This window comes from Erinaceus europaeus, chromosome 8 (assembly GCF_950295315.1).
Source record: "Erinaceus europaeus chromosome 8, mEriEur2.1, whole genome shotgun sequence".
Taxonomy (NCBI): Eukaryota; Metazoa; Chordata; class Mammalia; order Eulipotyphla; family Erinaceidae; genus Erinaceus; species Erinaceus europaeus.
In genome coordinates, this window is record NC_080169.1 from 12,973,030 (window position 1) to 13,000,418 (window position 27,389).

Here is a 27,389-nt window from a genome sequence, read left to right on the forward strand (position 1 = left end):
CAATTAAACTACAACACCCTAATAAATTGAGACATGGATTTATTTCTGTTAGATTATAAAGTGGATCCCCATAGGGTCTACTCTCTTTGTAAAATAAAACAAAAACCAATAAACATGTACCACTGTTCTAGAACCATGCTGTCCAGATCCATGACTAACAATGAATTAAAACAAAATAAAAATGAAGATCTTCTGGATATGTACCTCACTAAACACAGCAGAGGCTTTGCATGTATCAGGCCCTGGGTTTGGTCCCCGGCACCATAAGTAAGATAATATTAAGTAAAGTGCAGGACCCAGTTCCTCAGTCACACTAGTCACACTTCAAGCGCCCAGTGGCTATATGTGGACCAGGGCCGCTGTGGTGCATGGTGCACATAAAGAATACAGACTGAGGAGCCGGGTGGTGGTGCACACTGGTACAGGACACGTTACCTTGCGTAAGTACCTGGGTTGAAGCTCCTAGTTCCCAGCTGCACAAGGGAAGGCATGTGAATCAGTGTGAATCAGTGCTACCACTTTTTCCTTTCTCCCTCTCTGCCTCCCTCTTCCCTCTTGATTTCTCTGTCTCTATCCAATAAATAAAATATTTTTTGGAAAAAAGAATACAGATTGTTACCACTGTCTGTGGGACAGTGCTGCTCTGGAAATTTGAATCCAGACTGTTCTCCACTAAAAGCCATTAAAAACAGGCCTTCGGGGGTCGGGCAGTGGCACAGTGGGTTAAGCGCAGATGGCGCAAAGAGCAAGGACTGGCCTAAGGATCCCGGTTCGAGCCCCTGGCTCCTCACCTGCAGGGGAGTCGCTTCATAGGCGGTGAAGCAGGTCTGCAGGTGTCTATCTTTCTCTCCCCCCCTCTGTCTTCCCTCCTCTCTCCATTTCTCTCTGTCCTATCCAACAATGAACAACATCAACAATGGTAATAATAATAACCACAAGGAGGCTACAACAACAAGGGCAACAAAAGGAGAAAAAAATGGCCTCCAGGAGCGGTGGATTCATGGTGTAGGCACCGAGCCCAGCAATAACCCTGGAGGGAAGAAAAAAAAAAAACATGCCTTCATGCACAACAATGATGCCAGTGGCCTGCAGTATGAAAGGTCTTTTCGTCTCCAGCCATACCACCCTGAATACGCCCAATCTCGTCTGAAAGGTCTTTTCCATCACTGAGCAGATGTTGAGATGGATTCCTTCACAGGCCCTGTATGGTATCCATAGCAACCAAGGAGCAGAGGGAAATGTAGCCAACTACAGTAACTCACATGGGCATTGAAGCTTATTCTTGAATTCTTTCTCACTATCCTCAACAAAGCAAACACCACACATCACACTCATCTAAGAAACAAAACAGAGTTAGTGTACTACACTATCCTAGAAGTTATACATTTTGCACATTTCTGGGGTTCTGATTTCATGTGTTGCTACATGGGAATGCCTGACGCACAATGAAATGACGATTTCTAAAAATTAAAAAATATCAAATTTTGTTTTAAAAGCTTGGGACAATCACAATAGCACAACTACAAAAAAATTAAAAAATAAAGTAAACCATATCTTCGGCTAATCATAACATTAAGGTTGGTCTTAACTATCATCCCAGAGGCTCATTCCAGGAAACAGAATCCATCTCTTAACAGATTTTTTTCCCTATTCCTCCACCCTTTGCCAAGTCTGTAACAAAATCAAACCGCAGAATGAAGAGCCCAGGCTAGCATGCAGAGCTGTCAAGTATCACTTTCGTGTGGGAAAAAGTCCGTTTATGTTGTTTAGAAAAGTACTACTAAAATACTCCAGCTGATTCATCTCCCTCTCAAAACTGATGAGGTAAACAACAGATATGTTGTAATCAACCAAGAAACAAAGATGTCTAATTTCTGGGACCACAAATGAAACTAGATCATCTCCTGTTTGAAGAGGAAATGTCAGTTGGTAAGCTTTGAGGCAGGGAGACAGACTCAATCTATAAGGGTCAGAGGAGAGACACAGATCTAAGTGGATACTGCCATTATGAAGTCCGGGAAGTAAGAAATGGCAGGGAAGAGCAGAAATCATTTCTGTGCAGAGTTTGCTTTTCACCAAAGCTGACACCGTCTTTGCGCTGAAACCAAAGAGTAAGACTACCCAGACTTCACCAGCATCTGTCTGATTTGCTTTAGTAATGTTTAACTTCCCTTGACTTCCATTCAACCCTGCAGTCTTAAAGGCCCAAAATGCCTTTTCCTGCCATAAGTTGCTGTCGTCTGGAAACAAATGATTGGTTTGTAGAGTTAAGGATTCATCTAATCCACTGGAAATGACTACTAACTGGAGAGAAACAATATCAACAGTCACTACTGTCCTGGGCCCAAAGCAAAACAGAGACACACACATATTCAAAAAAAGCAGAGGTTTGGGCTGGGAAAACAGCATAGTGGTTATGCAAGATTTTCATGCCTGAGGCTCTCAGGCTCTGAAACTCTGAGGTCCCAAGTTCAATCCCCAGCACAATCACAAACCAGAGTTGGTTAGTGCAGTCCTCTCCCCCCACACACATGTGTGTAGTGTATCTTCTACCTCTCTCTTTCACTAAAATAGATTAAGGAAACCATTTTTAAAAGTACGAGCCCCAGAACTCAAAAACAGTAAGATCACCAGAAAGCATAGAGAATTTCCACAGCTGCTGATCTCTGGGGACACAAGGATGTCACTTAGCTGCTGGAGTACTTAGCCGGAGAAAGGGGAGGAAGAAGAAGGGCAGCTTTCACTGTAAGTGAGAAAAACAGCCAGGTACCAACGAAAAACAAGCAAATGCAAACTATTTGTAAAGGCGGTCTCCAAACCTAAAACTTCCTAACAAAACCAAGTCTCCTTACTGAGTCTAGCGCAGGTCCCACCACTTAGCCCCTGCGATGAATGAAAGCAGCCGATGATCAGGGGCAAGAGTTGAGCCCAGGAGGCGGTGGAGCTCTCCCGGTGGTCAGCACCTGGCCCAGGTAGGCGTGCTGAGACAGGAGGGGGAGGTCAAGGACTAGCGTCCTAGCGATCCCCCGTGCGATCGCGGGTTCGAGTCCACCTAGACCCAGCCCAGGAGGTGGCCTGGAGAGGACAGGGGTTGCCCCCCCCCCCCCAGTCGGGCAAACAGCTGCTGCTCTCGGCCTGGCTGTGCCCTCCGGGGAGAGGGGCGCCCTGAACATGAGCCGGGAGTCAGCCGGGCACCTGTGCACAGCCTCGCAGCGCACCGGGTCGTGAGGCCACAATTCCACCGCCGGACCCCCGCCCGGCCTCGCTCTCCCCTCCTCGCCCTTACCAGCTCCGGGCCGCGGAGACTGTCCCGCGGGGGCCCCAACAACGCGCACAACTCCAGCAGCCCCGACGGCGGCGACAGGTGCGACTGCACGGCCTCTGCCATAGCTGCTCCGCGGCCTCGCGCCGCCGGCTCGACGCACTGAGCTCGGCACTTCGGGTCGCCAGACACGGCTCAGCGCTCCGAGAGCGCCGCGGCCGGCCTAGAGCCCGCGCTCTCCACAACCTCCCGGGTGCCCCGAGCGCCGCCTGCGGGGCGGAGCCTGCGAGAGATGGGGCGTGGCTTGAGCGCCTCTCGGAGGATGGGCGTGGCCTTGTAGGAACCAGAGCGCGAGCGGTCGCATCCGGAGGGGCGGGGCCTGAGAACGATGGGGCGGGGCCTGGGGAAAGGGGTGGGGCCTTTTAGGAACTGGAGAATCCGAGCGAGAGCGTCCGGAGCGGCGTGGCCTATGATCGGCGGGGCGTGGCTAAGGCTCTTTCCGGAGGCGTGGGGCGGGGCCTTGTAGGAACTGGATAACCTGAGCTGGAGAACCCGAAAGGGCTAGTCCTGGGGGCGGGGTCTATGAGAGATGGGGCGTGGCCGGAGAAGCCTCCAGGAGGTATGGGGCGGGGCCTGAAGAAAGGGGCGGGGCCTTTAGGAACTGGAGGATCTACGCGGTGTGTCGGAGGGGCGGGGCCTATGAACAAAGAGGAATAACCTAAGCAGAGCCACCTCGGTGCCACCTGGCCTTGTACGAGGGCGTGGCTCCGCTTCGCGGTCGTCATTTCCGAACCGGAGAGCACCTTGTGCGAGCGCAGCTCTGGGTCGGCGCCCAGCTGGCCGGCCCCTCTTTGGGAATCCTGGAGATTGTGACCCCCCATCCCTAGTTGGAGTTCTGGGGTCACTCTGCCCCATGGCTGGAGCGTTACGATTCCCCGTTAAGGTTCTCACGTTGGAGGAAAGAGAGATTAAAACCAGGGTGCACTGCCGCCGCCTCTTGGAAGCCCTCCAAGCTGGCCGGATGTGGACAGCCAGAAGGGCCTACGGGGAGGAGGGTGGAAAAAGATATTCCTAGCTAATGATGCTGCCAAGTTAACTTAAGACTGGCCCTGTTCACGAAGAGGCTGAGTGAAACCCAGCAGGAATTGGGCGGCATGCTCGCTACTAGGTATGAGGAGGTCCAATCCCACCCAGCTCCAAGCCTGACCTGATCCCCCTGGGCTGTAGACCTCCAACTCCTAGACTGGACACTTGAAGAGAGGCCAGTCGACCATCCCAGAGACTGGCTTTGGTGCCTGGCCATTGGACACAACCTGGAGTAGCCCGGGTTCCAGTCCCAGCACGGGTTGCAGTCCCAGCCCGGGTTCCAGTTGGCAACAGGGTCCTTCTGGGGACCCATGCTCACACATATATACAACCGAGTGGGAGAGAAATGCAGAGGACTTAGTTCTGATACTTTGTTACTTCCATAGTTTAAGTAAAACACCTGAAAGGCTTAATCACAATGTCAACTCTGTCTTCAGCATAAGAGGAAAGATTTAGGTAACTACAAAAGAGCAATGTCAGGTAATATAAGATGTCTATTACATCTACTTTTTCTAAATCACATATCTGAGAGTTTTAGCTAAGAAGATGTGATCAGTTTATTGCTATTATTGGCCTGGTCTATGCTAATCCTATGTGTCATCCATTTGACCCCTTTGGAATTTGAGAAGCTGTTGTTTAACTTTCATAGTTCATGCAATGTATAAATGAAGTTGTCTTTTATATATTTTACACTACTTTAATATTTAAAATAAATTTCCAGTTGATTTCTAGGAATCATTAAACTTAATAAACTTACAATCTGTTTAAAGGAAAAAAAAAAAAGCAATGTCAAAGTCAGAGGGGGGAGGGGTGGGCCTGCATCTGGAAGTTCCAACTGTATTGTCACCCAGTGAGTCACACCTGGCTCATGTCTGGGGCTGCCTGCCATCAGTGGCCATCCTCAGTGAGCCATGACTAGTAGTCACAGCCACTGACTTCAGAGGTTATGCTTATTCTGTCTGGCTTTTGATATCATGTCCTTGTGGCCCCTCAGCAGAGGGCGGGGCTGACAGTGTCTTCCTGAACAGAAAAGCCTTGGACCTGCAGCAGAGAACCTGGCCTGGCATGTGGCTCCTGTTTGTGTGTTGACTATGTAACAGCCAAGCCCCTCCACAGCATCAACTTCCCCTTCCTGTTTGTTCAAACACTACAGGGTGGGGTCAGTATTCCAGGGAGGTAGCCTGGGGCAAGGGGATCCAGTCATTCTCAAACAGAAGCAGGTGCAAGGGTTTAAGTAAGAGAGCTCCAAGTTGGTGCAAAATCCTGGGTCCCACCTCCAACTGCCTCTGGGCTTCACTTCTCTAGGCTCCCCTTCCTTCATCCTTAGAACCAGAGTGGTGTGCATTGGATCGACCTTCCCGTGGTACACCCCGTGAGTACCCATTCATTGGGGAAACTGACGATCCTTCCTAGCCGACTGAATCCACATGGATCCCAGTCACTTTCAAAGCCATTTAACTGGCTACGGAAGAAGGGCAAACGCAAACGCTAGAAGAAGAACCAGAGTGGGGCCAGGTTGCCTCCCAGGGGATCCTGACTCCTTTGAAATAGTCCCCAGTGCTCCTGTGGCAAATATTTCCAAGGAGCCTCCAGAAAGTCTGCCCATCCCTGACAAAGTGATGGGACGAGGGAGACAGCATAATGGTTATATGCAAAGTAACTCTCAAGCCAAGCTGAGCAGTGCTCTGAGAAGAGAGAGAGAGAGAGAGAAAGAGAAAGAAAGAAGAGAGAGAGAGAGAGAGAGAGAGAGAGGGAGGAAGGAAGGAAGGAAGGAAGGAAGGAAGAAAGAAAGAAAGAAAGAAAGAAAGAAAGAAAGAAAGGAGTGATGGGAATGGAAGTAGCCAGAAATCAAAAGCAAAAGTAGGAAAGCTATGTAAGAGTGACTAAGTGGTGGGTTATGCAGATGAGAAGAAAATCAAGTAGATGGAAAGTCTTGCTAATGTGATGAACTGCCTATGGTAACTCTTAAGCCAAGCTGAGCAGTGCTCTGAGAAGAGAGAAAGAAAGAAATAAAAAGAAAGAAAGAAAGAAAGAAAGAAAGAAAGAAAGAAAGAAAGAAGAGAAGAAGGAAGAGAGGAAGGAGAAAGAAAAAGAAAGAAGGAAAGAAAGGAAAGAAAGAAGAAGAAAGGAGAAAGAAAAAGAAAGAAAGGAAGAAAGGAAAGGAGAGGAAAGGAGAGGAGAGGAGAGGAGAGGAGAGGAAAGAGGTGATGGGAATGAAAGTAGCCAAAAATCAAAAGCGAAAGTGGGAAAGCTATGTAAGGGTGACTGAGTGGTGGGTTATGCAGATGAGAAGAAAATCAAGCAGATGGAAAGTCTTGCTAGTGTGATGAACTGCCTACGGTAGAGTCAAGGAAAGTAAAACTCAGAACTTGCCACAGCAGGGCCCTGAGAATTCAGAAAATCCATTTGCTTATCCAACCTTCCATTTATTACAAAAGATGTTATTCAGGAACTGCCAGGTGGAAAAGGTGCCTGGGACAAGGCATGGTGACTGCTATGGGGCTTTCCTGTTCTTCCCCGAATCTCCTCATGTTCACTGACTATGAAGCAGGCATTCTCCTGAGTGAGCTATCTTAACTCCCCGTTGCCAGTTTTTATGAAGGCTTCATTATAGAGGAATGATTTTATCATTGGCCACTGGCAATTGAACTCAACCTCTTGCTCTTCTCAAAGTTCAACCTGTTAATCCCCTGGCATCCAGGCTCCACTCTTAAAAGCTCCACCTGAAGTTACCTTATTCACATAACAAGAGACACCTTCATTCTCAACCCTTAGAACATAAAGAATTTTGGTTCATACTCCCAGAGGGATAGAGATTAAGGAAGCTTCTAGTGGAGGGGATGAGACACGGAACTCTGGTGGTGGGAACTGTATGGAATTGTACCCCTGTTATCTTACAATCTTGTTAATCATTATTAAATCACTAATATTTTTTATTTTTTAAAATATTAGTAATAAAAGTATACAAAAGAAAAAAAAGCCAAGGCTTTGGGGAGTTGTGAGCCAGCAACTGTGGATGAAAATAATATATATGGGGAAGTCGGGCGGTAGCGCAGTGGGTTAAGCACAGCTGGTGCAAAGCGCAAGGACTGGCATAAGGATCCCAGTTCGAGCCCCCGACTCCCCGCCTGCAGGGGAGTTGCTTCACAAGCAGTGAAGCAGGTCTGCAGGTGTCTGTCTTTCTCTCCCCCTCTCTGACTTCCTCGCCTCTCTCCATTTCTCTCTGTCCTATCCAACAACAACGACATCAATCATAACTACAACAGTAAAACAAGGGCAACAAAAGGGAATAAATAACAAATAAATAAATAATTTTTTAATTAAATAAAAAAATAAAATAATATATATGGTATATTTTGATCATCTAAGTGGCCAAATATTTCATCATGATATTGCCTCCAGTGGTTATACTTTGGGGTTCTACCCAAAATAATTTCAAGCAGGAACTTGACCCAGAACTTTTATGTCCATGTTGGTAGCAGTGCTATTTGCAGCAATCAAGGGTGGAAGCTCTTAAAATGTCCCCTGGTGGGTGACCACATAAAGATGTTCTGTTACTTTCAATAAAAGCAATGACACCAGTTTCTCTGTTTTATACATATCCTCCAATTTCATGGCCAGCTTTCCCCCTGTGCTTCTTTGGGGCCACATGTGATGTGACATAATGTTGTATCTTTATATGTAGGTCTGAACAAACATATACAGCCAGTTTATCAGAGCTCAAGGGGCAGTAGGGCAGTGAAGTAGTTTTGTTTCTCCAGTTGAGAAGCCTCACAGCCACAACAAAAATAGACGATGACTATATATAAGATTTTCATTGTTCTGCTCTAGAGCAACACCATTCAATGCCTTGAAGAATGGTCACAGGGTGCTGGAAGGGAGAGGTGTGAGCACAGAGGTGTCCCTGCTCACTGAGTCTGCCTCATTTCTCTTCCACCAGGACCCCATTCCAGAACAGAGATTTCAAGGTTTTGTTCTATATATATATATATATATCCCTTTTGTTGCCCTTGTTGTTTTTTATTGTTGTTGTAGTTATTATTGTTGTTGTTATTGATGTCATCGTTGTTGGATAGGACAGAGAGAAATGGAGGGAGGAGGGGAAGACAGAGAGGGAGGGAAAGAAAGACACCTGCAGACCTGCTTCGCCGCCTGTGAAGCGACTCCCCAGCACGTGGGGAGCCAGAGGCTCCAACCAGGATCATTAGGCTGGTCCTTGCACTTCGTGCCACGTGTGCTTTAACCCACTGCGTTACTGCCCGACCCCCTCAAGGTTTTCTGTTTGTTTGTTTGTTTTTTAATATTTTTTTCTTTTTAAAGAGTTGGCATTTTTATTAGTCTTTTTTTTCCTTTAGATAGAGGGTGAGAGAGTAGAAAATGGAGAAGGATAAAGACACAAAATGCAGGAGAGATACCTGCAGCACTGCTCTACTGCTTGTGAAATTCCTCGCCTGAATGTGGGGGGGATAGGGAATTGAACCTGGGTCTTTAAGCATGGTAACATGTGTACTTTACCAAGTGAACCACCACCCAGCCCACAGTTCCAAGCTTAGGATCAAGGACTGACTGTGATCCCTACAGAAACTGAGATCCTGGGTAAATCACTGTACCTTGCTAAGCCTTGGTTTTCTCATCTGTGAACGCAGGATAAAATTGACTACTGGCAGTTGGGAAAGACACTAGCAGTAAGGTTTGCCTGTGAAGTGAACACAGCAGGACAAGCCAGCTACTCCTCAACCTGTAATAAACCAACCCTCTGAGAACACAAGACCCCTTGAAGTCCCACCGACTTCTCCCTGAGTTTCCCCTACAGTCCCAGGACTCTCTCACAGTGCATCTAAATGCACTGGGCATTCAGGCTTCCCACAACCCCAGTTCAGCTGCACCACTGTGCAGTCCTCCCAGGCCTTTCCTCAATGGGACATCCCACCTTATCCCACCTTCTCTCCTCTCTGAACTTGAGGATGCTCTGGGCTAGATGATAGCCTCTTCATTTTCAGTTGCATAATGCCAGCCCTGGTACTTGCTAGGGGTCCCATGTTTCTCTCTGGGTCTCCATTTCCTGTATGTAAATGAGGATGACAATTAAAGCACCAACTTGTGGGGCAGGGGGGTTGTCTGAGACCCTGTGTCCCATAAATCATGGCTGAAGGTCAGGCACAATCAAGGCTCCCTCCCATCGCCATCCTCTGTTGCAGATGTGTGAGCAGATACAGCACGAGAGAACACGGTCAGGCTCACAGCACCTGCTCAGATGTGCTCTGCTGCCTCTGGGTGCCTCTGGCATGTTGGGCTTTGCTGCTTCGTTGGATCATACTATCCTAGCGGATCAACCAGGTTCTTGCACATATGCAATATGGCTGAGTGCCTTCCAAGTCTGGATTTCATTCTTTTATTTTTTCCAAAGAAAGGAGGCAAGAGAGTACTGTTTGGTTTTTGTTTGACTGTTGCTTTTTATTTTGCATTTTTCTTTTTTTTTTCTCTTTTCCCCCATTTCTAATTTTTATTATATAGGATAAAGAGAGAGAGATTACATATACCACCAAAATTTCCTTTAATGTGGTGGGGGCCAGACTCAAACCTGGGTCTTGTAGATGGCAAAGCAACACACTATACAAATGAATTATTGCACCAGCCCATGTCCTTTAAAATTTTTTTTTTATTATCTTTATTTATAGGAGACATTCAGAAATCGAGAAGGGAGGAGAGGTAGAGAGGGAGAGAGACAGACACCTGCAGCCCTGCTTGACCACTCGCAAAGTTTTCCCTCTACAGGTGGAGACCAGGGGCTCGAACCTGGGTCCTTGAGCACTGTAACATATGCAGTCCACCAGATGCACCACTACTTGTCCCCCTTGTCCTTGTTTATAAGTGCTACCAGGACTGAGCCCAGGGCCTCATGCATGGGACGTATATGCTCTACCACTGAACAATCGCCCACGTGACTACAACTGTTTGTCTGTTTGTTTTGCCCCCAGGGTTATCACTGGGATTGTGTGCCTGCTTAGCCCCACTGTTCTTGGCAGCCACTTTTTATAGAATGAGAGGAAGACAAAGGAGAGCCACCTGCAGCACTGTTTCACTGCTCATGAAATTTCCTCCCTGCAGGTGGGGACTTGGGGTTTGATCCTGAGTCCTTGCGCAGAGTAATGTGGGCAGTTTACAGGGTGAGTCACCACCCGCCCTCTGGAACTGATTTGCAAGCATGTAAATAACAGATATAAATTACATATGAGGTTGGGACTTGCTGGTTCTTTATGCAAACATCTATGCCGAGCTTCACTTTTCTGGGGAGGTAGAATTACTAAGAAAAAAAAAAGCATGAGTTCGAATGAACCCTTTTCACAAGAAGAGGTGGGGCTTGTGTCTCAAGAAGAATGTTTGACATCAGACATAAACATCTCCAAATCCAAGCTTGTCTCTTCACAGGCAGTGAAGCAGGTCTGAAGGTGTCTATCTTTCTCTCTCCCTCTCTGTCTTCCCCTCTTCTCTCCATTTCTCTCTGTCCTATCCAATAAAACAGCCAGGGCAACAAAGGGGGGGGGGGAATAGCCTCCAGGAGCTGTGGGTTCATGGTACAAGCACCGAGACCCTGCAATAACCCTGGAGGCAAAAAAAAAAAAATCCCTCCGTGTTAAGGTCTGGATAATACTCCATTGGAAGAAGGGACTCCACTTTGTGTATTTATGTATGATGGACTGGGATTGCTTCCATATTTGGGCTACTATGGATAATGCTGCTTCAAACATAGGAATACATATACCTCTTGGTGATATGTTTTCTTCTTCAGGTCATATATTCAGAAGTGGAATTGTTGGGTCATAAGACACAGCCATGTGTAGCTAAGAACAGAGGTGTTTTTTTTTTTAATTTCTTTATTGGGGAACTAATGTTTTACATTCGACAATAAATACAATAGTTTGTACAAGCGTAACATTTCTCAGTTTTCCATATAACAATACAACCCCCACTAGATCCTCTGTCATCCCTCTTGGACCTGTATTCTACACACACACACACACACACACACACACACACACACACACACACACACCAGAGTCTTTTACTTTGGTGCTATACGCCAATTCCAGTTCAGGTTCTACTTGTGTTTTCTCTTCTGATCTTGTTTTTCAACTTCTGCCTGAGAGTGAGATCATCCCATATTAATCCTTCTGTTTCTGACTTATTTCACTTAACATGAATTTTTCAAGGTCCATCCAAGATTGGCTGAAAATGGTGAAGTCACCATTTTTTATAGCTGAGTAGTATTCCATTGTGTATATATACACCACAACTTGCTCAGCCACTCATCTGTTGGTGGACACCTGGGTTGCTTCCAGGTTTTGGCTATTACAAATTGTGCTGCTAAGAACATATGTGTACACAGATCTTTTTGGATGGGTGTGTTGAGTTTCTTAGGATATATCCCCCAGAAAGGAATTGCAGGATCATAGGGTAGGTCCATTTCTAGCCTTCTGAGAGTTCTCCAGAAGGAACAGAGGTGTGTTTTAAGAAATGTGCCATTAGACAGTTTTGTCTTGCAAAATATCTTAGAGTAAAGTACCTTACTGCATACATACTGGCACTACCACCCATTCAGGCAGTTTGACTTTGACGCAAATATGGTTAAACAGTGCACAACTTTAATTCTATTTTTTCCTTTATTGGGGGATTAATGTTTTACATTTGACAGTAAATACAATAGTTTGTACATGCATAACATTTCTCAGTTTTCCACATAACAATACAACCCTCACTAGGTCCTATATAATTCTATTTTTTAATGTTTTGAAGAGACTCCAAACACTTTTCTCCATGGCAACCATACCGTTTCCATCCCAGTAACAATTCACAGAGTTCTGATTCTGCTTTGCTGACAGTTACTATTCTAATAGGTATAAGGAATGGGATTTTATGGGATCTTGTTTTGCTTGTCTTTCTCTAATAATTAACAGTGTTAAGTATGTTTTCTCATGTATATTGGTTACCTGTAAATCTTCTTTTTAAGACTTATTTTCATTTATTTCATATGTATTAGAGAGGTTTGTATGAAAGAGAGATGCCAGAGCACCACCCCAGTACAAGCACTACTCAGGATCCTATCAGGACCCTTAGGCATGGGAGTCTTGTTGGTATGCATGAGACCCCTTCTGTTTCATTGGTTTAATACCCCCTGCTTAATACTGTATTCTATTTACATAACCACTGTATTCTATTTACATAACCACTGCAGGGCATTGGTTCAATCCCCACTGGTTCATAATATGTTTTTGCTCCGCCCCCTCTCCTTGTCACACTCTGATTTTCACCAGTCACTTTTCTCTCCACCCTCTCTATGTCACATCCTGTTTCCACCCTACTTGGCAAGTATATATAAAGACAGCATTGTGAGTTTTACGGTACTTTAGTTTAGCTTAGCTTGGTATAGATTGCGCTGTGTCCTGCATGAATAAAGAGATACTGCCTACAGCTCAACCCAGCCGCGAGTCCCAGGTCGTCTGTTACCCGCCCGTGAAGCCAGCCCGGCAAAAACAACATCTGTCTCCCGTCAATGAAGCTCAGCCCGACAAGTCTTATGTTCTACCATTGAGCTATTTGCTTAGCCACTTTGTATGGAGTCTTTGGAGAAATATCTGCTCAAGTCTTTTGTCTCAGATTGCTTTGCTGTTGTTGTGTTCTAGGAGTTCTCAGTTCGCCCTATATCACAGACATGCAATAGATAAATATTTCTATTTCTGTGGCCTGCGTTTTCATTCTCTGGGTAGTGAGTGTCTTTAGATGTACCATTTAAAAAATATTTTTCATGAATTCCAGTTTGTGTCCTTTCTCTTATTATCTTTGCCACTGGTGTTGTGTGCAAGAATCATTGTCAAGTCCAATATCACAAAGCTTGAGTTCTGTTTTCTTCTAAGAGTTTTATTGTTTTATATCTTTCTTATGTAGGCCCTTGATCTGTGTTGCATTCATTTTTGTGTATGGTGTCAGGTAAGTATCCAACTCCTTTCTTTTGCATGTGAATATTTAGTTTTCCCATTTGTTGGAAGATCTGCCCTTTCTCCAATGTGTGGTCTAAGAATTTTCATCAAAGATCATGTGATAATGTGTGAGTTGGTTTGTTTCTGGGCTCTCTGTTCTATTCCACTCATCCATATGTCTCCCTTTAGGCCTATGCCACACGATTTGGATGATTATAGTTTCATAATAAGTTTTAAAAGAGGAAGTGAGTCTTCTGGTTTTGTTATTTTTTTTTTTTTTTTTGGTGTGGTTTTTGATATTTGTATCTTATGGGCTCTTAATTATATAAACAGTGACTCTTGACACTAGCATCAGAGTAGGATCTTACAGTTTTAACTATTCCCATCTGGCTGGTCCCTCCCACTAGAACTATGCAAAAACATCTCTGGGGCTGGCTAAGGGCAATTGTGGCCCCACAGGCACCCAGGGAGGGTCTAAGATGCAGTCAGTCTTCAAAACCACTGGACTGATGCTATTTTGTCAGTTGCAAAACGGAAGTAATAGTACTTCCCTCTCCCCAATAAGACCAGTCAGTTCTGCTCAGGAAACACTTACGGAGCAGCTCTAGCCTGGAGTGGGGCTGTTTACTTGCACATCAGAACCACCCAGAAGTCTGGTGACCCTAATGGATCTCTGTGTATCCAACCTTTGTGGAGGGCACACAGTAATAGTTTTGATGTAATAGTTGTAATACTGTAATAGATTAATAGTAATAGTTGCATACGGAGGATCCAATAAACCAACAAGTAATAAAATTCCACCATCTTTTGGGTCTATCTGTGTATGGAGTCCATTCCACAGACACTTGCCAAACCAATCTTAAGAAGAAGAAAAAAAAAGTCTCAGGAAAGCAGCCACTGTGACACCACCATTCAATAAATAACAAGTATAGGTAAAACATGTAAAGATATTAAAGACAGCTGGTGATACAGCATAATGGTTATACAAAAGACTCTCATGCCTTTGGCTGCAAGGTCCCAGATTCAATCCCCAGCACCATCATAAGCCAGAGCTGAGCACTGCTCTGCTCTGTCTCCTTCATTAAAATAAAAATTAATAAATAAAATACCTAGTAATTGAAAATTAAAAAAAAAAAAGAACACTACTAAGGCATGGAGATAGCTCACATAATAAAACACACACTTCATCATGCACAAGGACCTGAGAACCGCATGGGAGCACCATGCATCTTAAGGGCCAAGGTGCCTCTCCTTTCTCTCTCTTGTCTCTCCCTATCTTCAGGTCTTGAAGAAAAGAAGGAAAAGAGTGAGAAAGAAAGGAAGGGAGGGAGAAAGAGAGAGAGAAGGAAAGAAAGAAAGAAAGCCCACCAGGAACAGTGGAATCATGCAGGTATGAAGTTCCCATGCACAGCACAGGCACACATACACACACACACACACACACACACACACACACATACACACACACACACACACACATACACACACACACACACACATACACACACACACACATACACACACACATACACACACACACACACACACACACACACACACATACACACACACACATACACACACACACATACACACACACACACATACACACACACACACACATACACACACACACACACACACACACATACACACACACACACATACACACACACACACACACACATACACACACACACACACATACACACACACATACACACACACACACATACACACACACACACACACACATACACACACACACATACACACACACACACACATACACACACACACATACACACACACACACATACACACACACACATACACACACACACACATACACACACACACATACACACACACACACATACACACACACACATACACACACACACATACACACACACACACATACACACACACACACACACATACACACACACACATACACACACACACACATACACACACACACACACACACACATACACACACACACACACACACACACATACACACTCCAAAATAGAAATAGTGGGGTGAGGGTTAGCTCCATCAAACAGGAAGTCTCTGTGGCCCTTAGTCCTTCAGTGGGGGCAGGGGAGGAGGGTACTCCTGTTAGAACAGTCAGTTAGATATGTTCTTTGAAACTCTTAAACAATTTAGTAGGAAAAAAAGAGAAAGTCAATTGTCTGATCTATTTCTGGAACACTATTGTACTGAAAACAATGCCATTGCTATAAAGATATTTCCCCCACTTGAAATACCAAGCATCATCCCAGACCCTGAGCCCCTCAAAAAATGTATCATGTCTAGGAAAGGGCAGATCGAGAGCAAGGATGGAAATGAGTGTATGGCTTCTAGAAAAAGGGAGTGACCCAGGAGGCAATACAGGGGGTGGAGTGCCAGACTGGCAAGCATAAAGTCCAGAGTTCAATCCCCACCATCTCATGTGCCAGAGTAGTGTTCTGGTTATTTTCTTTCTCTTTCATAAGTAAATAATCTGTTTGTTTTGTATTTTATCAAAACCTGGGTTATTGCTGGGACTTGATGCCTGCATGAAGATTCCACTGTTCCTATACAGCTCTTTTTAAAAAAATTATTATCTTTATTTATTGGATAGAGATAGTGAAATTGAGAAGGTAGGGGGAGATATAGAGGGAGAGAGAAAGAGAGACAACTGCAACCCTGCTTCACCACTTGCAAAGCTTTCCTTCTGCAGGTGGGGACCGGGGGCTCGAACCTGGGTCCTTGCACATTGTAACATGTGCGCTCAACCAGGTGTGCCACCACCTGGCCCCCCTATACAGCTTTTTAAATAGTTTCTTTTTGGGGGGGTGGGAAGTTTGGGCAATAGTGCAGCAGGTTAAGCGCACATTGCACGAAGCACAAGGACCAGCATAAGAATCCCAGTTCAAGCCCCCGGCTCCCCACCTGCAGGGGTGTTTCCTGTGTCTGTCTGTCCTCTCTGTCTTTCCCTCCTCTCTCGATTTCTCTCTGTTCTATCCAACAACAGCAGCAGCAATAACAACACCAAAATGGTGAAAATGTCCTCCAGGAGCCGTGGATTTGTATTGCAGACACTGAGCCCCAGCAATAACCCTGGAGGCAAAAAAAAAAAGTTTCTTTTTAAAAATTTAATTTGATTTTTTTTTTTAAAAAAAAGGTATTTATGGGAGTCGGGCTGTAGCGCAGCGGGTTAAGCGCAGGTGGAGCAAAGCACAGGGACCAATTTAAGGGCCCCAGTTCGAACCCCGGCTCCCCACCTACAGGAGATTCGCTTCACAGTGGTGAAGCAGGTCTGCCTGCCGGTGTCTGTCTTTCTCTCCCCCTCTCTGTCTTCCCCTTTTCTCTCCATTTCTCTCTGTCCTATCCACCAACGACAACAATAATAACTACATCAATAAAACAACAAGGGCAACAAAAGGGAACAAATAAATAAATAAAATATTTTTTAAAAAAAGGTATTTATTTACTTATTCCCATTTGTTGTCCTTGTTTCTTTTTGTTGTAGTTATTATTGTTGTTGTCGTCGTTAGCTAGGACAGAGAGAATTCAAGAGAGGAGGGGAAGACAGAGAGGGGGAGAGAAAGATAGACACCTGCAGACCTGCTTCACCACTTGTGAAGGGCCTCCCCTGCAGGTGGGGGGCCAGGGGCTCAAACTGGGATCCTTAGCCAGTCCTTGTGCTTTGTGCCACCTTCGCTTAATCCACTGCACTAGCGTAATTTGATTTTTAATGAGAGAGAGAGACCGGAGCACTGCACAGTTCCAGCTTATGGTGGTCCTGGGGATTGAACCTGGGATGTTAGAGTCTCAAGCATGAAAATTTTTTTTGCATAAACATTACGTCGTCTCCCTAAGACTCCTTTCTATTTTAAATTTCCTTTCATTTTTTAAATTTTTTTAAATTTATTTATTTTCCGTTTTGTTGCCCTTGTTTCTTTATTGTTGTAGTTATTATTGCTGTTGAAATTGATGTCATCTTTGTTAGATAGGACAGAGAGAAATAGAGGTAGGAGGGGAAGACAGAGAGAGGGAGAGAGATAAGACACCTGCAGACCTGCTTCACCGCTTGTGAAGCGACTCCCCAGCAGGCGAGGAGCCAGGGGTTCAAACCAGGATCCTTATGCCGGTCCTTGTGCTTGGCGCCATGTGCGCTTAACCCGCTGCGCTACCCGGCAACTCCCTTTCTTTCGTGTTTTTTTTTTTAATTATTATTTTTAATTTTTTTCTTATTTATTTATTTATTTATCTTCCCTTTTGTTGCCCTTGTTTTTTTACTGTTGTAGTTAGTAATGTCATCCTTGTTAGATATGAGAGAAATCGAGAGAGGGGAAGACAGAGAGGGGAAGAGAAAGATAGACACCTGCAGACCTGCTTCACTGCCTGTAAAGCCGGGGGCTCAGACCAGAATCCTTTTTTTATTATCTTTATTTACTGGCTAGAAACAGCCAGGAATCAAAAGGGAAGAGGGATGACAGAGAGGGAGAAACACAAAGAGACACCTGCAGCCCTGCTTCACCACTCACAAAATTCTCCTACTGCAGATGGGGACCAGGGGCTTGAACATTGCCACTTGTGAGGCAACCTCCCTGCAGGTGGGGAGCTGGGGGCTCGAACTGGGATCCTTATGCTGGTCCCTGCGCTTATGTGCCCTGTGCGCTTAACCTGCTGCGCTATCGCCTGGTCCCGGTTTCTCAGTTTGTGTAGCAGGTGTCTGCTACGTACTCTTACCACACCACCTCGAACCCACCCCCATTTTTTTTAAAGGGAATTCTCCCACCTCCTCAGTGGAGAATCATCCACCTCCTAGTGGATGAAAACACGCCCCTTCCTAGTCCCAACTCTTCCCTTAATGCGAGCATGGCTGGAAATTCCAGTGGTCCCCCAGAACGTTCTCTCAAAGTAAATTCTCAGAAGGGTCAGGCTCCAGGGATGTCCTGGGGAAGTTCTGGCCCTGATACAGGAGCTGTAGACACCGGTGGCTTGACAACTGGAGTCTCAGTGCAGTAAGGGAGGTGGTATCCGCCTGACTGGTGACCACAGGTGCCTTCTGTGTGAAGAAAGACAGGAAGCTGTGGTCTGGTTGCTGCTGTGCTCAGGGTCAGGAGGAAGGGGACAGATTCGAGAACTATCTTAACTCTCCCGGGCTGTAATCAAGACACATATAAATAGCTAGCCAACAGTAAATGGATGGGAGAGAGGAAGTCAGCTGTCAGTCTGTTTCCAAGAGTCCAAGAGGGAAGATCAAGGTTATTCAAGGTTATTTTCCTCTGCATGTGCTGGCCCTGCTGACCTCTAGAGTCCTTTCCTCTGTCCTCCTCAGGTACTTCTGACTTAATTAATTAATTAATTCAACTAACTCCTCTTCCAGGAAGCCTTCCCTTAACTGCCTCCAGGCTAGGGAGGCCCTCCCACCCCATCCTCATTCTACACTGTGGCCATGAAGTCTGTGTTTTCTGTGTCTGCCCTTGGGTCTCCAACCTCATAAGCCTGACCTCTCATTTTTCCTGACTCCAGAGTCCATCTCGGGCCCTCTCTGTGGGCACCTCTCAGGAGACAAGGCCCCATCTAGGGAGTAAGTCATTGATATTAGAGGCAAAAAGACCCGACATGAGCTTGTGTCCCACCCTTGACCAGCAGCATGGGGGGCAATAGCCATATAAACCCTCAAGGGCTGGTGGGCAGAGGAAGATGGACTCCCAGTAAATGCCAGGCTTCCCCCTGCTTGGGTAGCTCTGCACTCTGCAAAGCTTGACAAGGGCAGAGACAGGGCTAATGACTTATGGTGGCTTCACTTCCCAGTTTTTCAGCTTTCTAATAGTTTAAAAGCAACAGGACACATTTAGATCTCTCCCTAGGCTAGTGATATGTACTTTGATACTCTCTTGTGATGCCAGGTGGTGGCAGAGGGCAGAGCTGCCAGTCAGCCCCAGATCATGAGGGGAAGCCAACTACGCTGGAGCCTCATTAAAAAAGAAGACTTACTTGGTGATCCTGTTACCATGGCAGCCCCATCTGCCAGCATCTTCATTAGAGTTCAGTGCCCAAGCCTTCTTACCCAGAGCACTTTCAGTTTTGTACGTGGGTGGGGAGATCCCATGCATAAGGGGTCCTGTTCAGTAAATCGCGTGGGCTGCTCAGCACTTTCGTTTACTATAGGTTTGTGTGAGATGGTTCAGACAACCATAATTGTATGTAAGTCTTTCTGAGCACATTTTTAACAATTTTTTTATATTTATTTTATTTATTTTTTCCCTTTTGTTGCCCTTGTTGTTTTATTGTTGTAGTTATTATTGTTGTTGTTGTTGTTGGATAGGACAGAGAGAAATGGAGAGAGGGAGGGGAAGACAGAGAGGAGGAGAGAAAGATAGACACCTGCAGACCTGCTTCACCGCCTGTGAAGCGACTCCCCTGCAGGTGGGGAGCCGGGGTTTGAACCGGGATCCTTATGCCGGTCCTTGTGCTTTGCGCCACCTGCGCTTAGCCCGCTGCACTACAGCCCGACTCCCTTTCTGAGCATATTTAAGGTAGATTAAGCTAAGCTATAATGCTCGGTAAGTCTGGAATATTAAATGCATCTCTGTCTCTTTCTCTTTTTTAAAAAATTAATTTAGCTTATTTATAAAATAAAAATTAGAAAATATTGACAAAACGATAGGATAAAAGGGGTACAATTCCACACATTTCCTACCACCAGACTTCCATATCCCATCCCCTCCCTTGATTGCTTCCTTATTCTTTATCTTTCTGGGAGTATGGACCCAGGATCATTATGGGGTGCAGAAGGTGGGAGGTCTGGCTACTGTGATCGATACTCTACTGAACATGAGTGTTGGCAGGTGGATCCGTACTCCCAGCCTGCCTCTCTCTTTCCCTAGTGGGGCGGGGCTCTGGGGAAGCGGGGCTCCAGGACACATGGGTGAGATTTTCTTTCTCTTTCTTTCCTTCTTTCTTTGTTCCTCTCTCTTCCTTTCTTCTTCACTTTCTCGGAAAGACACCATAGCACCCAGCTTCCCTCTGGTGCCATAGCAGCTTCTGTGTGGTGCTGGGTTTCAGATCTGCAAGGCAGGTGCCCGATAGGGAGAACTGTGTCACTGACCCTAAATGAACTGTCAGAGCGGGTTTACTGGGATGCAGTGCAGCAGACGTGGAGGGTGCCAGATGCTTTGTCCATTCTTGTGTTCTCTTATGGAGCCTCTCAATGACTCTGTGACAACAGTTTGTCCATTGTGTTGGTAAGGATCCAGGCCTTGGCTGGGTGGGTTTCTCAAACCAGCTGTCCACTTGGGTGGAGCTGTCCCTAAAGCCAGGCCCAGGTCCCACCCAGGTGGAGCTGTGTCTCCATAGGTGACCAGAGGATCCCTAAGGTTGGACTCTAGCACCTGGAAGACCCCTCTGCCTCCCTAAGCTCCATCAGCCCCTCTGCGGGAGGGTCTGAAATTTGATCATGTCAGCAGCACCCCCCAGGCTGAAATGTTCTCATGAGGAAGGGTTTTCAAACCATCTCAGCAAAGTCAGCCTCTCAGGGATGAGTGATGGTGCACCTGGTTAAGTACACACATTACAGTGTGCAGGGACCCAGGTTCAAACCCCGCCCCCCTTGGACCCACCTGCTGGGGAAAAGTTTTGTGAGTGGTGAAGCAGTACTGCAAATGTCTCTCTTTCTCTCTCCCCATCTAGCTCCCCCTACCTTCTCAGTTTCTGGCTGTCTCTATCCAATAAATAAAGGTAATAATAATTTTTAAAAAGTTAAAAAAAAAAAGGAAAAAACAAAGTCAGCCTCTCTAGGATGCCCAGGTGCCCAGCTCAAAGCCACCTGCACCTCATACTCATTCTCACGGTACTTCACAGACATTGGCACAGATGCCAGGCTGTTCTGGTGCCTCCCTCTCTCTCTACATCTCAGGTCAAGGACTCCAGCAGGGCACTTGGGAAGCATCTTGAGCAGAGACTCAGAGAGGACTCAGAAACTGGGAAGAATACCTCCAAAGTCTAACAGGAAACAGACCTTCCTACAGAGACAGGCCCCCACCAAAGAGGATGTATCCTCCATTCTCAGAGAGTCTGGGGGTGGGGGAGGGCTCACAAAGGGGCCCCAATCAGACAGAGGGGGTAGGAGGCCCCCCTAGTGGTCAGACCTCACCCACCAAGGCCTCTTGCCCCTATGGCCTGCCCAAGTCAGTGTGGCAGCTGGGCTGTCCCTCCTGGCTGTGCCTTACCACTGAACCCGAGGCCATATTGACCCCAGAGTCAGGAAGGATCCAAGGCCTAGGGGCCCAGTTCTGCATCCTTCTCTTCCAGCAGCCACCTACAAAGCCACCACGAGCGTGTGTGTGTGTGTGTGTGTGTGTGTGTGTGTGTGTGTGTGTGTGTGTGTGTGTGTGTGAGGTTGAGAGCCATGCAGCAGGGTGGACCAACTCCCCCCCTTTCCCTGGTGACCTGCTGAGATGTCCCTTTCAAGCACCTGGAGCCATTCCAAGAACTACACTTAGGTCTTCACGGAAGGAAGGGCCGCTCCCACTTCCTGCAACTCTCCCGGGGAGGGTGGAGAGCATGGGTCCTGAGCAGGGGGCTCCATGAGAAATACATCGCCTCCCACCTGGGACCACTGGGGTGGGGACATCAGCTAGAAATTAACTCCATCAAGTGATCCAGGAGGGCCTGGTGGGGAGAGACGGTTAAGGTGGATTTGTTAATAAACAACCCAGGCTTGGGGCCCAGATATTTTCACTACCCCAAAAAACAGTCTAGGGTCAGTGAAATAGGTCACTTAGGTAGTGTGTTACTGTGCTGTATGTGTGACCCAGGTTTGAGCCTGGCCCTCAGTGTGTTGAAGAGAGCTTCAGTGCTGCTCTCTCTCTCTCTCTCTCTCTCTCTTTCTCTCTCTCTCTCTTTCTCTCTCTCTTTTGCCTCTAGGGTTATCACTGGAGCTCAGTGTCTGCACTGTGAATCTACTACTCCTGTGACCACTTTTATTTATTTATTGGATAGGACAGATAGAAATTGAGCAGGGAGGGGAAGATAGAGATGGAGAGAGAAAGAGAGACACTTGCAGACCTGCTTCGTCACTTGTGAAGCGACCCCTCTGCAAGTGGGGAGCTGCGGGCTTGAGCCGGGATCCTTGCCCAGGTCCTTACGCTTTATACTACATTCGCTTAACTCCATAAGCCACTGCCCGCCCCCTTCTCTCTCTCTCTCCTTCTATCTAAATTACAAACAAACAAGCAAAAAAAAAGTCTCTTCCACTGGCAAGCTCAGGGCAGCAGTTTCTATCTCATGAACTCTTTCCTGCTGCCACTGGGCCTCAGACCCTGCAGAAGAATATGGTAGGGTCACAGTGGCCACAGCACCTTATACACTGAACCCTCATCTGGATGGTAGGACCTCTGTGGGCTGACTGTATCCATCTGACCCCCCCTTTTTTAAATTTTTATTTATATAAAGGAAACACTGACAAAACCATAGGATAAGAGGGGTTCCACTCCACACAATTCCCACCACCAGAACTCCGTATCCCATGCCCTCCCCTGATAGCTTTCCTGTTCTTTATCCCTCTGGGGGTATGGACGCAGGGTCATTATGGGGTGCAGAAGGTGGAAGGTCTGGCTTCTGTAATTGCTTCCCCACTGAACATGGGCGTTGGCAAGTCAATCCATACTCCCAGCCTGTCTCTCTCTTTCCCTAGTGGGGCAGGGGTCTGGGGAAGTGGGGCTCCAGGACACATTGGTGGGGTTGTCTGTTCAGAGAAGTCCAATTGGCATCATGGTAGCATCTGGAACCTGGTAGCTAAGAAGAGAGTTAACATATAAAGCCAAACAAACTGTTAAGTAATCATGAACCTAAAGGCTGGACTGATTCATATGAAAAGTTGTGGGTCTCCATTTTGAAGGTAGCTAGTAGGTCTCTTTTAGTCATATTCCAAAGGGCCCATGACTATACTAGTTTTTTCCTGAGTCTGACCTTTGATATACAGGTGGACCCAAGTTATTGTCTGGGGAAATGAAGTCATAGCTGGAAAAAGGGCTATAAAGCTGGATCAGAAATGAAGAAGAAGAAGAAGAAGAAGAAGAAGAAGAAGAAGAAGAAGAAGAAGAAGAAGAAGAAGAAGAAGAAGAAGAAGAAGAAGAAGAAGAAGAAGAAGAAGAAGAAGAAGAAGAAGAAGAAGAAGAAGAAGAAGAAGAAGAAGAAGAAGAAGAAGAAGAAGAAGAAGAAGAAGAAGAGAAGAAGAAGAAGAAGAAGAAGAAGAAGAAGAAGAAGAAGAAGAAGAAGAAGAAGAAGAAGAAGAAGAAGAAGAAGAAGAAGAAGAAAGCAAGCAAGCTGGATCAGAGAAGAGAGTAGCTCCCAAATATGGGAAAGGTGTATAAATATTGTTGACTGTAAATCCCATCAGTTTGATCTGATCTGGGGCAAATATTCAGCTTAGGAGGCTAAGTGACCTCTGCATCCCTGTAGATCTGAGCTCACGTTCTGTGGTCATGAGTAGGAAAGTTCCAAGCTGCCCCAATTTCAGGACCCATCTTCCTCAGGTGTAGATAGATTCCATCTGACCCCCTTATTATGCATCCCACTACCCTGAGGACCCAGGGCAGGGACTCCTGCAATTGTCTTTCATCCCTCCTGGCAAGCCCTTCACTTCTGGATGTCCCCACCAGCCTACCTTCTCAGCTCCTCGATCACATGAGACCTTGTTAGAATGACTGCTTCGTATCAGATCCAGAGTCCCAGTGCCCCATGGGACCCAGGCATCACACGGTCTCAGGAGTCCCTGCTTTGTACAATCTCCACCCTGGCTGCAGGCAGAGAGACAAAATCAGGGACCAGACCAATGCCCAAGTCTCCTGTAACAAATCTTAAGCCTTAAACTTTCTTATGCACATTCAGCACCCCAAGTACCCAAGGCAAGACATTCCCCCACCTACATCTAGGCCAAAGTGCCACCCATGTTTGTGTTCAATGCCCTTCTCTCAAATTGTTCCATCAAAAAGCTGGGATTATTACCCCAGCAACCAACCCCACTGCTTGCCCAAGCTGAGCCCCAACTACAGGTCTGCCAACTCTTGTCAACCAAAGTCTCCACAAAGCAAACATCAGATGGAGTTAAACAAGCCAGAGATGTGTCAAAGGATCAGATGTGACAAAATGTGGGCTTAGTTTCTGGGGGTTCCATTAGAGCCTGGTAGAGTAGATAGTCTCCCCAGAACCAGAAAATATGACCAAATATCACCTTTGCAGGTGCAATTAGTTAAGCAGGTGACTGGGGAAATGACTCTACTGGTGTAGTGTTGGACTTGCATGCCGGAGGCTCTGGGTTTCATCCCCAGCACCACATGTCTGGAGCAGTGCTATGGCTTCTCTCTCTCACTCTCTCTACCTCGTGTGAAACTCTCTCTCCTGCATATAAGCAGTATAAATATTTTAAAGGATTTATAAATAATAATACAAGTTTTCCCTGAGTGAGAGCAGGTCTAAAATCCTGGTGCATGGTTGTATAAAAGGACCTAGTTGGGGCCGGGCAGTAGCAAGGCAAGTTAAGCGCACGAAGCACAAGAACCTACATAAGGATCCCGGTTCGAGGCCCCGGCTCCCCACCTGCAGGGGAGTCACTTCACAGGTGGTGAAGTAGGTCTGCAGGTGTCTATCTTTCTCTCCCCCTCTCTGTCTTCCCTTCCTCTCTCCATTTCTCTCTGTCCTATCCAACAATGATGACATCAGTAACAACAATAATAACAACAACAACAATGATAAACAACAAGGGGCATAAAAAAGGAAAAAATAGCCTCCAGGAGCAGTAAATTTGTAGTGCCAGCACCGAGCCCCAGCGATAACCCTGGAGGCACAAAAAAAAGACCGAAGTTAGGGGTGGCAGATACTTCTTACGGGGAGATGAGAAATTATGTATCAACAACCCTACTATAGACTATTAGCCCCAGTAAAGAAAAAAAAAATCAATCTGACAATTAAATTATATATTGACTGTGAGTCAAATATGCTTAGTTAAATTAGGTATAATTTTATTTTATTTTATTGCCACTTATGGTCGGTCACTTTTATTGTCACTGGGGGTTGGAACCAACACTACAAGTCCACCTCTCCCAGTTGTCATTTTTTCCCTTTTTTTCCTCCTATTTTATTTGACAGGACAGAGAGAAATTGAGATGGGGGGCAAAGATAGATAGACATCTGCAAAATGATTCTACATGCAGTAAGGTTCCCACTGTTTATGAAAGATCCCTCCTGCAGATGGGGAGCAGTGGCTCGAACCAGCGCCCATGAGCATGGTAATGTGTGTGCTCAACCAGGTGCGCCATCACCCAGCCCCCAAATTAGACGTAGTGTTAAAATGAATTCCCCTTGCTTCTTCTGACTTGATTTCAACATGACTGCTAAGATTGCATCTGCAGCTGCTTCAGTGCTAGTTCCTGTTTAACAAATCTCCTGTAAGAGAAGTTCACACGGCCACTCTGCAAATACACTAATCCTAACATAAATTGATTATCTACGATGTGTCGAAGACAGGAAATAAATCAACTGATTTCCTGCCCTCTGGGACCTTATGAGTAGGAGTCTAGTAGCCTGTTCCAAGCCATGCTACAAAGCAGTGAGGGATGCTAGACTCAGACAGGGTGTGGGGAACAGCTCCTGTGCACCCCACCCCTAGTGTGTTGGTGGATGGCTCAGTCTGAGTGCCCACTAACCCTTCATGGAGACATGCCAGTTCTGTCAGCCAGTGGCTCAGAATGACCTAGCATGGCACTCAGTCCTAGCTGCAGTACCTGAGGAACTATCTCATGGTGCTATATTTCTGTAAGTAACTGGGGTTACTTGTGTTTTGCTCTATGTGTGCTTAACCCAGTGCACCACCCCAGTGCAGCCCCTCTTCTTAAATTGTTTTAATAATTTTTTATTAGTGATTTAATAATGATTGACAAGATTGTGGTATAAAAGGGGTACAATTCCATACAGTACCCATGACCAGAGTTCCATATCCCATCCTCTCCATTGGAAGTTTCCCTATTCTTTATCACTCTGGGAGCATGGATCAAAGATCTCTATGGAGTGCAGAAGGTGAGTGGCCTGGCTTCTGTAACTGCTTCTCTGCTGGACATGGACATTGGCAGGTCGATCCATACCCCCAGCCTGTTTCTGTCTTTCCCTCATGGGGCAGGGCTCTGGGAAGATGATATTCCAGGACACACTGGTGAGGTCGTCTGCCCAGGGAAGTCAGGTTGGCATCACGGTAGCATCTGCAACTTGGTGGCACCCACCCTGCTTGTCCTTCTCAGCAGTGTCCTGCCAATTTATAGTTGGGATGCAAGATTCCACTGTGGCTTCTCTTTGTCCCCCTCCTCCACAGTTTCTCTCCAACTGCTCTGGAAATCCTGCTCTCGCCCCAAATTCAAATCAGTCTTTTTGTGGAGAGTTGGCCAGGTGCTGCCTTCAAGCCATCACCTTGACTCCGACGACCTCTTTTTTAAAAAAAATTATAAATTGGCACTAGGCTGATTGTAGGGGCTCAATGTCTGCATGATGAATTCACCACTCCCGGTGGCCATTTTCCCACTGTTTTTATTTTCTCCCTCCCTCCTTCCCTTCCTCTCTCTCTCTCTCTCTCTCTGCCTCTCTCTCTTATGGACAGAGAGAAATTGAGAGGGGGAGAGGGAGATAGACAGGGACCAAGAAAGAAAGACACCTGCAAACCTGCTTCACCTCTCGTCCCCTCAGTAGGTGGGAAGCAGGTGCTCAACCTAGGTTAGGACCTGGTGTATCATAGTATGTGCGCTCAACCAAGTGAGCCACTGACCAGCCCAAGTCCAATATTTTGGTGCTATGTACTTTCAGGGACAGGCTGCAGATCAAACCCAAGCTTTCATACATGAGAAGGCCTGTGCTCTACCCCAGGATCTAGCCACTTGACCCTACTCTTTAGCTTCATGTATGAGCTTTCTTTAAAATAAAGTGATTCTACTTGCAGTAAGCTTCCCACAAATAGATGTGTGTGGTATGCTCTGATCTTCCCCTAAAGTTTTTACTTTCTTTGTCTCTCTTTCTTT

At 46.2% G+C, this 27,389-nt stretch overlaps 1 protein-coding gene and 1 long non-coding RNA gene across 2 annotated transcripts in view; one reads left to right on the top strand and one right to left on the bottom strand.

Moving 5' to 3' along the window:
- DENND3 (DENN domain containing 3) overlaps positions 1-3,520 on the bottom strand; it is a 57,579-nt gene extending 54,059 nt beyond the window's left edge. Inside the window, exon 1 of the mRNA XM_007534964.3 lies at positions 3,287-3,520. Within this exon, the coding sequence (XP_007535026.1) occupies positions 3,287-3,388 (102 nt within the window). The 5' untranslated portion in view covers positions 3,389-3,520. The remainder of the gene's footprint in view (positions 1-3,286) is intronic.
- The window catches only part of LOC132539866 (uncharacterized), a 490,646-nt gene that overhangs the window by 428,383 nt on the left and 34,874 nt on the right, over positions 1-27,389 (top strand). The gene's annotated exons all lie outside the window — the stretch shown is intronic.